Consider the following 10,209-nt stretch of genomic DNA (forward strand, 5'->3'; position numbering starts at 1 on the left):
TTCTATGTATAATTCGGAAAGATTCGTCTTAGAAGTTTTAACATTAACGCAAATGCGGCGAAACATACCTCAAACAAACTTACAACTCTTGCGCCCTTTATTTATGTTTCAACTTTTATTTATTTGGGAGATAGATACAGTCAGGACAGGTAAGGTAGTCCTTGTACAGTTAAAGAAGTTTTAATCCGAGTCGCCGTCGGCAATCGGGCGGTAAGTCGTTTTAAATTAAAAGTTGTCGACGATCCTGATCCGTGGATTTACAGACGGGTATTCGTCTAAGAAAACGTTCCCGTTACTTATTTGCCTGCATTAATAAACCAACTAGTTCGGTTTCATTTTATTTATTTTATTGTCGGTTACTTAATTTTATTGCGCACTGTAGTCTGAAAGTTTTCAAATTTTTGGGTCTCGGCGGTCTAAGCTGAATTAATGGCCTATTGTGCCGCGCCCCAAAAAAGTAGAGAATATTATTATTTGTTAAAAGGGAAATAACCTACGTACCAATAGTACCGTAGGGAAATAACCTTCAGTCTCGTGCGAATGCGCTCTGCGTGCGGACGCGTGAGTGTAGTTACTTATCTATTGTACCGTAAACCGTATTCCCGTGATTAAAATGACGCAGTGTAAACAGTGCAAGTTGTTCTTATCAACCGCTAAAGAGTCTATTATGAAATGTAAAGGACCGTGTGAAGGGATCTTTCATAAGAAATGTGTGCCAAAGGCTAATTTGAAGAGTGAGATTTGCGAAAAATGCAGCAAAAAAGAGGGCAGCCCAACTGCACGATGCATTCCAAAACTCTCCATTGACATCAATGAGGCTACACCAGAAAATGTATTAGATGAGGTTAATAAAAAACTGGAAATCATCTACAAGATGGAAGAAAAAATTGACAAAATGGAAGAAAAAATTGAGAGTTTAAAAGATAATGTTGACTTCTATGCGCAAAAATACCAAGAAATGACAGATTTCAAGAAAAATGCAGAAAAAAAGATAGCAGCTCTGGAAAAAAAAAACCTAAATTTGCAAAAAATTAACGAGTCACTAGAAGAACGAATCACACAACTGGAATTAAAAGAGGTGGAGACCGAAGTCGAAATAGTAGGTGTGGAACAAGTGCTGAACGAGAATACAAAAGACCTTATCGCAACAATTGGTCAAAAATTGGAAATGGACGTTAACGAAATAGAATCCGCCAGAAGGGTAGGCCGACAAAAACCCGATGAGAAGCGCCCGCGACCCATCGTTGTCAAGCTGAGGTCGAAGGTCGCGCGTGCCGGCTGGCTAAAACATAGAAAAACTATGCTAACTAATAAGGATCTGCTTGGGAACGACAATAACAACCGAATTTACATAAACGAAAACCTTACAAAACAGATGAGAAGCCTGTTCTGGAATACCAAAACTTCCCTAAAGGGCACCTACAAATATATATGGGTACAAGATCTAAAAATTTTAATTAAAAAAACGGACGCCTCGAAAATATACAACATTAAGTGTGACGCCGATATACAGAGACACTTAGGAACTGATAACGAGGCGAGCGCAAGCTAATAACTTTCTGTTAGCGCTGGGATACACAAGGTGATTATCTCAAAACGTCACTTTCACAGATCTAATTCAGGATTTAGCAGACAGTCATGAGTTCCATAAATTTCAGAATGTTAATACCTGGAGCAGCTACCTAAATCAAACTTCTCAAGATATGCAAATAATTCATTTGAATATCCGATCACTTCGCAAGAATTTCAATGAATTACTATGCCTACTTAAAAATACCAACTGTATAGATGTTCTCATACTTAGTGAAGTTAATATAAAAAAAGAAGAACTACCCATATACTACTTACCGGGATATGATGTGTACTCCACAACGAGAGATAAAAGAAGAGGTGGTGGAATTTTAATGTATATCAGAAACGGACTAGATGCAATTTTACAAAGAACACAAGGATATGCTACAGAATTACTACATACTAAATTAAAACAAGGAAAACACTATATGCATGTAATAGGGATATATAGACCGCCTAATACCAATAAACTAAGATTTATCAAGGAGATCGACGATTTGTTAAAAAGTATACCCGAAAATGATCACATAGTATTTATTGGAGACACGAACATTAATATCATGCTGGATAACAACGTCACAGAAACATACAAGAGCACCCTGTGTGACCACGGCCTACAATGCATGATAAGCGAGTGCACGCGGGAGGAGGTGGCGGGCGACCGGCTGGTGACGTCGTGCATCGACCATGCGTGTGTGCGTGCGCCCGCGCAGCGCCTCGCCGCACACATCCTCACCTGTAAACTCTCCGACCATTATCTGATAGGTGTGAACATAGCGGCCGCGATCAGCAGTTCTGCCAGTGAAGTAGTACAAAGGAAACCGGTATGTGTACTTAACTCCAGGCTAATTAATAATATGCTGGACAAAGTAAACTGGGATGATTTTAGAAGCATTAAGTGCCCGATACTGCTGTATAACAAGTTAGCTAGTTTATTTAGTAATATTTACGAGCGCGCAAAAACTACTACGTACTGTAAACAAAAGCGAAAATCACAACCGTGGATGAATAACACTATTAATAAAATGATTGTAAGACGGGATAAATTGTTTCGAGTGTGGAAGAATAACCCTAAAAGTGTTACCAATAGATTAAACTATACCAATTTTAGAAACTTAACAACAAAATATATTTATATGTCTAAGCAAAAATACAAACAAAATGAAATAAAAAATTGTGAAAATAATTCTAGAAAGTTATGGAATACTATTAATAGCTGGTTAGGAGCTCCTAAACCCACCGTTGATACTACTATATTAAAATATTTAGGTAAAACAGACTCGCCGCCTAACATATGTACAAAATTTGCAAATACTTTTACGGAAGAAATATGTCAAATAAAACATAAATGCAATATCAAATTTATGGACCGGCAAACGTATATTAAGCAGTGTAACTTAAGCTTTAGGTATCAAAAAGTTAATAACCTATACATTGAAAAAATTATCGGCAAACTTAGCAAAAAATCTCCGGGCGTGGATGAAATAAGAGTACAAGAATTAAAATATGTACAGAAAGAAATTAGTACAGTATTGGCAAATTTTGTAAATATGTGTATCCAAAACGGAAAGTATCCAGACGAATTAAAAAAATCTATTATAAGGCCAATACATAAACAGGGGAGTCATTCCGAGTACTCAAACTATAGGCCTATAGCGATTTTACCTGTCATCAATAAAATCATGGAAAAAGTAATTGTGAACCAGATAAGTACTTTCCTTGAGAAATATAACATTATCTCGGATGCGCAGCATGGCTTTAGGCAATCAAGAAGTACGTCTACGGCCCTGGCTCAATTTACAGATGAAGTTTATAGTAATTTAAATAATAAAAAGTACATAGGGGTGCTTTTTATTGATTTTAAAAAAGCCTTCGATACCTTGGACCACGAACAACTATTGCAGGCGATGGACGAATGTGGGGTTCGTGGTCCGGTGTTGGAATGGTTCCGTACATATTTGTCGCGACGAACCCTGCGTGTCTCCGTGGACGGTGTCAGCGGTGACGAGGCAGAGGTGCAGACCGGGGTGCCGACCGGCTCGGTGTATGGCCCACTCGGGTACATAATGCATGTGAACAGCGTAACTAATGTTGTACGGAACTGTTCCACATACATGTATGCGGATGACACTTGCTTACTATTTGCTGATAAAGACCTTATTAACGTACAGACTTATATACAGCAGGACTTCGAAAATATACTTAAATGGTCTCACGATAATGGTTTAATATTGAACACTGAAAAAACCAAATTTCTGCTCATACATTCACCATACATAAAACCAACCCAGGAGCCTATTAAAATTATTGGTCACACATACGATTGTTTGCATATCGAGAAACGAGATTGTAAATGTAAATCAATAGAAGTAGTTGATAAATTTAAATACCTAGGCCTAACTATAGATAAACACATTAACTGGAAAATACACATAGATTCTGTATGTAATAGATTAAGATCTATACTGTGTAAAATTATTAGTTTAAAAAATATAGTTAATAATAAAATATTACGAATGTTATACCATGCGCTGGCGGATGCTATAATTGGATACGGTTTAATAGCTTATGGACGCACCTTCAAAACTTATTTGGACAAAATATTAAACTTACAACTACGGCTATTAAAAAATATAATTGATAAAAAAACTAAAGCAAACTGTAGAAACGATTACACGGTCTTATTTAAGAAACTGAACATCCTGCCAGTGCATGATAAAGTTAAGTACTTAATAGCAGCTGAGCAATTTAATAATCCCAAATTTAAAACTCCGCGAGTATATACCCGAGCGCCAAGAGGGTTAAAGCGTCGTAAATACGTGGAACCAACCGCTAGCAACTACTATGGTAAAAGGACGCGTAGCTATATCACACCGCGAATATTTAATGAGTTATCAGTAGAAGACGAATGTGCTAGTAAAAACATCTTTAAATCAAAAATTAAGAAGTTGCTAATAGGTACAACGCATGTCTGAATAAATAAATAGGATAGGTAAATATACTACAACTACTTATACTGTGTTAATATGATATAAAGATGTATTAACCTTAGTATTATAAGTTAATCATATAATTTAGATTAAGGTACTAACGTTGAAAATGAGTGCCACATTTCGCCGTTAAACACAAGTTTGGCGAACCTAACACAAGTTTAAAATGTACCATACTATTTGTGATAATAAATAAATCAAAAAAAAAAAAAAAAAAAAAAAACCTATGTTGTTAATTTTAGAGTCAACTTGACTAAAATTTTGGCCGTGGGGAAGCTTCTAAAATTGATTCCTGTATACATCTCTAAAGAAATTCAAAAGTAGGTATGTATTTTATGAAGCCGCTAACAATTAGTTTTAGGCCCTAGCCTTCTCGTATAAGAGAGGTGTATGTTCAGGTATATAGTCCGATGATGACGATGGTGTCTATATTTTTTGGCAATTTAGCTACTTGATCTATCTACAGGATGATTTATGAGACGCGAGTAGGATTAACTCTAAGGATTCAGTAAATTATAAGCTGCTTTTTCGTACCAGTATAAATTGGTGAAATAAACGTAATTTTTTAGTAATCTAAACAAAAAGTTTCTTTTTATTTTTTACGACAAGAATATCCACTCTACTTTTCGCTTTAACTGTGTTACATGTCAAATTGACTGTCAGTACATCAGTCTGGTTACTTTAATAATTTTTAAGAAAAAAAAAACCGACTTCAATGAGGGAGACCCGTGAAAAAACGATTATTGTTGATTTTAGATTTCATACAATGAAATTAAAAAGACAACGTCCTACGCCTAATTATGTAGAAAAGGAGGTAACATGTTTTTTTTGCCACTGCACCCACCTTGACACATTTCAGATTTGCCCTATGGTTGACTGGTAAGATACCCGCAATAGGGTATTCGAATGTATTTAAGATAAATTATTTCACACCATGCATGAAATAAAGCACCAGATAATTATTAAAAAAACTAAATAGGATAGAAATATACAAATGTGCCTTGAAAACCTAACTGCTTGGCAAAGAGAACATATTGCCAAACATGAACTATGCATCATTGAAGAGTACCGTTCTGTTCATCATCAGCAGTTCCACTTCATCAAATGTAAATACTTGATTTATTAATGAAAATACTAAGATCACTATATATATATATATATATATATATATATATATATGCATTTAACATTTGAGGAGTTCCCTTGATTCCTCATGGACCCCATCGTCAGAACTCGAACTTGGCAAAAATTTGTCTTGAAAATCTAATTTGCTTAACAAACACAGCGAAGAAGACAAATAGCCAAACGTGTACTATGCGTCGCTGAAGAGTACCATTCTGATCATCATCAGCAGTTCCACTTCAATGTCACTTTTTTAAATGTAAATGCTTGATTTGTTAAAGAAAATACAAAAATCACTATATTATTTGAAGAGTTTCCTCGATTCCTCGTGGACCCCATCGTCAGAACTCGAACTTAACAAAAATTTGTCTTGAAAATCTCCAAGAAGAAGTAGATTGCTTTCCAAATTCATTGGCTAGTCTAAAAAAATATAGTTATAACGTAAGTTGTTTTAGTACCTAAGTACGGATATCATTTATTTTTATTCATTAGGTATAATTGTATTTATTTCAGTTAATATAATATATAAATATGATCCTCTAGGTCATTTTGTTGCGGTACATATTTTGTATTGCATTTTTGACATGTTTACATGACTGTTTGATTTCTAATTAAATAAATAAAAATTCTTCGTACGAAATGTAACTAGGCAATTTGCAATACAAATGTGAATATTATGTATCATTTATTTCTTATCACAAATAAATAACAGATGATGAGCTCTTCTTTATTTTATAATAACTTGCGCTCACGTAGTCTTAGAATATCAAAAGGCTAGTCCTAGTCGTCTCGAGATGCAAGTTTTAATCCCTAAGCTACAGATCTGCAGAAATCCTCCTAAATTAAAACTAGTTCCAACGTGCGCGGTATCGTAAGGTACTGGCTATATTGAAATTGTTTTTCTGCCATAAGTAATTTGTACAAATTTATATAAGCATTTATAACAATTACAAATTCTCAAAGGTAATCAAATTACTGCGTCACATAAATATTACACGTCTATCAATTACGTGTTTTTCTAGCCTGTTTCATAAAGTTCATTGCAGTGCTGATAGGTAATGTATATACATACAACTTGTATATCGTAACACATCTTTGCCAATAGCATTTGTACTGATATATTTGGCCACTTTGAACGTCACTATCTATTTGATGTTGACTTTACCATCAAAGATATCTTTGTCTTTTCCATATAATTTACCTCACAGCGATACATTTCTTTAGAATGTATTATTTAAACTATACAGCTTGTATTTTTGATACGACCGCATGATCAAAGGGTACTTTGTTCTTCTTCAACTTCAACATTTAGTCAGCAAAAAGGCCACAAGGGTATTTTTTTACGTCAAGATGGAATTTATACAGTCTGTTACCGGCATGCGGGCTTTTTTAAAAGTAGAGTAAAGTAACATAGTTCTTTAACCTAACCATGACGTTAATTTAATAAATAAACTAAAATTCAGACTTAATAAACTTTCTAACAAAAGTTTAATTGCCAGCAGTGTACAGCAAAGTAAATTGACAAGTAAGTGTAAGTGACAACCCTTCATACTTTGATTATTATGACTTTTGACGTCATCAAGATTACCTATCTCAAGAGTTAGCGATACCAGTATTAATACCTACACTTTAGATAACTATAGCAAATTAAAAGCACTTATCTCAATGAAACACTTTATTGCTGACTAAATAAAACTTAAATATCAACCCCGCATTTTAATGAAATAAATTCATCAAAAATTCTAATTAAACTCTGTGTTCAATATGTCGGCCACCGTGATTACGACACAATTTATATCGTCTCCTGATTGAATTACGAATTGTTTCAAAATCCGTATTTTCCTCCAGTTTACGAAAAGCTGCTGGAATTTTGTTTTCACGTCAGCAGCTCGAACAAGGGTAATTTGCTGCTTAAAAACAGTGAGCAAAATCGCATTTTGCTCACCGAGTGAGACAAAATAACATTCAAGTGACCTTTAGATTCGAATGTCATTTCAACGTATGGGGCCTAATACAAGTTCGAAATATTTGGATTCTATTGTCTTTATCCCTTTCACGTCATTAGCAAAAAGAAAGAGACAAAAAAGTGCATACGTAATTCAACGGTATATTGACGGTTTATAATAGACCCCCGAAATAAGTCAGACCGCATCGTTCCAAAACACCCTACGAGTCTTCATTCGTAATAATTAATTAATGAAATAAAAGTTTAAAATTTAATAAAAACACCATATTTTACGTATTTTATTATACAATCAAAACAATGAACTTATACAAATTTACGCAATTGTTACGCAGTAAATAATTGTACTTAACTACTTTTAACGATCTCTACTATAGTTGACAAATAGTAGTATCCGCAATTCGGACCGTATCTTACAAAGTTTTTTTTTTACAAAAAAAAGTTGTCGATTGAACTGTCAATTGATGTTCGTTAATTCATTATTTTCGTATTATTTTATTGAAATTTCTTTCGTTTGTTTTATTGCGGTAATTATAGTTAATTGTTAGAATACCTTCAGAAAACATGAGTGAAATAGTGATCGGTCCGTCTGGATTACATTTTTTCAGGTTGTATTTTTTTGATGGCTGACTGACGTGAAAAATTTTGTGTACTACACGAGATCAAAGTTATTTACATCTCGTGCGCTTTTGAGTCCCTTACTACGCTCAAGATTCTAAATTAGATTCACTCGCTACGCTCGTGAATCTATTTTCTTTAGAATCTTTCGCTTGCACGGGACTCAAAACAAGCACTCGAAGAAATATCAAACTTTGCTCTCTTGTTGTACAAATAACTATTTTCATAATATCTGCAGTTTCACTATCGGTGGCAAACACTTCATTTTTAATAGCACCCCACAAAAAAAACCAGAGGGGTTAGATCAGGGCTCCTGGGTGGCCAGTGCCTGTGCCCAATGCGTCCGATCTATCGCTGGCCGAAAATCTCTTTCAACCTTTCCCGCACAACTACGGTTGAATGTCCAGCTGATACCAGGCATCGCGATGATCCTCTTCAGGAAGTGTATTTAAATAGTACACGAGGACCATTTATTAAATCTAAGAACCTACGCGTATTCAAAGTCCCATCAATAAAAATAGGCCCGATGATCCTGTTGTGGTGAATAGCTGCCCACACGTTAATCGTCCACCCACCGGTACTGATGGGCAGCTTCTCGGAACACATGGGGATTGTTTTCTTTATCTTCCCAGTAATATGTGTTTCTGCGGTTCTACATTCCGTTTCTAGAAAAAGTACTTTCGTCGGTCCATATTATTTTTTGTTGAAAGTCGTTTTCTTCTTCGCGTTTTTGTAAAAACCAGTCGCAGTAATATTGCCTTATTGGCAAATCCCTAGGGAGTAATTTTTGAACCTTTAAAAACTTGAAAGGATGTTTACGATTCCTTTTTAAAATCTTGTGCACAGTTTTATTGCTAGAGCCGAACATTCGACCAGCAACACGAGTACTTGACGTTGGGACCTACCTAAAGCCCTCGAGAATCTTTTCTTCTGCTTGCACTGGCACGATCCCGTTCATGGCCCTTTCAGGCTGACCAGGGACGATCGGCCTATTATCACGAACTCGCTGAAGAGCCCCTGTTATCACTCGGGCGTTGTGAGGATGTCGTTTATTCGGGAACCGTTCTCGATAAATCCTTAAGGCACGAGCTCCGTTTCCGCGTGTTTCGCCGTAAATTAAAAGCATTTCAGATAATTCGCGTGCATCGCAAGCCATTTTACAGAGAAACAAATACCAGTTTTATTATTTTTAACCGACTTCAAGATTTCAAAAGGAGGAGGTTATCAATTCGGTGTATGTGTTTTTTTTTTCAATGTTTGTTACTTCATAAGTCCGTAATTTCTGAACCGATTTTGAAAATTATTTTTAGCTTGAATCTATATATATACAGATTGGTCCCGTTTTTGTCAAAACTCAGTTCTGATGATGGGATCCACGAGGAATCGAGGGAACTCTTCAAATGTGAAGAGCACACATATAGTGATTTTTGTATTTTCATCAGCAAATCAAGTATTTACATTTAAAAAGTGACATTTGATGAAGTGGAACTGCTGATGATGATCAGAATGGAACTCTTCAACGACGCATAGTTCACGTTTGGCGATTTGTCCTCTTAGCTGTGTTTGTGAAGCAAATTAGATTTTTGAGACAAATTTTTGTCAAGTTTGAGTTCTGACGATGGGGTCCATGAGGCATTGAGGGAACTCCTCAAATGTTAAAGACATATATATATAGTGATTTTAGTATTTTCATCATCAAATCAAGCAATTACATTTGTAGAAGTGACATTTAATGAAGCGGAACTGCTGATGATGAACAGAATGAAACTCTTCAACGCCGCATAGTTCACGTTTGGCATTCTTGTGAAACAGTTAGGTTTTCAAGGTACATTTTTGTCAAGCTTGAGTTTTGATGATCGATTTCATGAGGAATTGAGGGTACTTCTCAACTCTTTTAAGCAAACTTATAGCCATTTTTAATATTATTTCATACATAGTGTAAAA

The 10,209-nt window shown here is 35.3% G+C and overlaps 1 protein-coding gene across 1 annotated transcript; it reads left to right on the forward strand.

The window, feature by feature from the left end:
- Positions 1–534: 534 nt before the first annotated feature.
- On the forward strand, positions 535–4,785 carry LOC133517093 (uncharacterized). Its single transcript, XM_061850237.1, has one exon. The coding sequence runs from the start codon at positions 614–616 to the stop codon at positions 1,550–1,552; it is 939 nt and encodes a 312-aa protein (XP_061706221.1). The 5' UTR covers positions 535–613; the 3' UTR covers positions 1,553–4,785.
- Positions 4,786–10,209: the final 5,424 nt, after the last annotated feature.

The sequence above is a fragment of the Cydia pomonella genome, chromosome 4 (genome assembly GCF_033807575.1).
Source record: "Cydia pomonella isolate Wapato2018A chromosome 4, ilCydPomo1, whole genome shotgun sequence".
Classification (NCBI taxonomy): domain Eukaryota; kingdom Metazoa; phylum Arthropoda; class Insecta; order Lepidoptera; family Tortricidae; genus Cydia; species Cydia pomonella.

Coding starts and splice junctions, on each gene's coding strand:
- LOC133517093 (XM_061850237.1), top strand. CDS start 614: ATGACGCAGTGTAAACAGTGCAAGTTGTTCTTATCAACCGCTAAAGAG.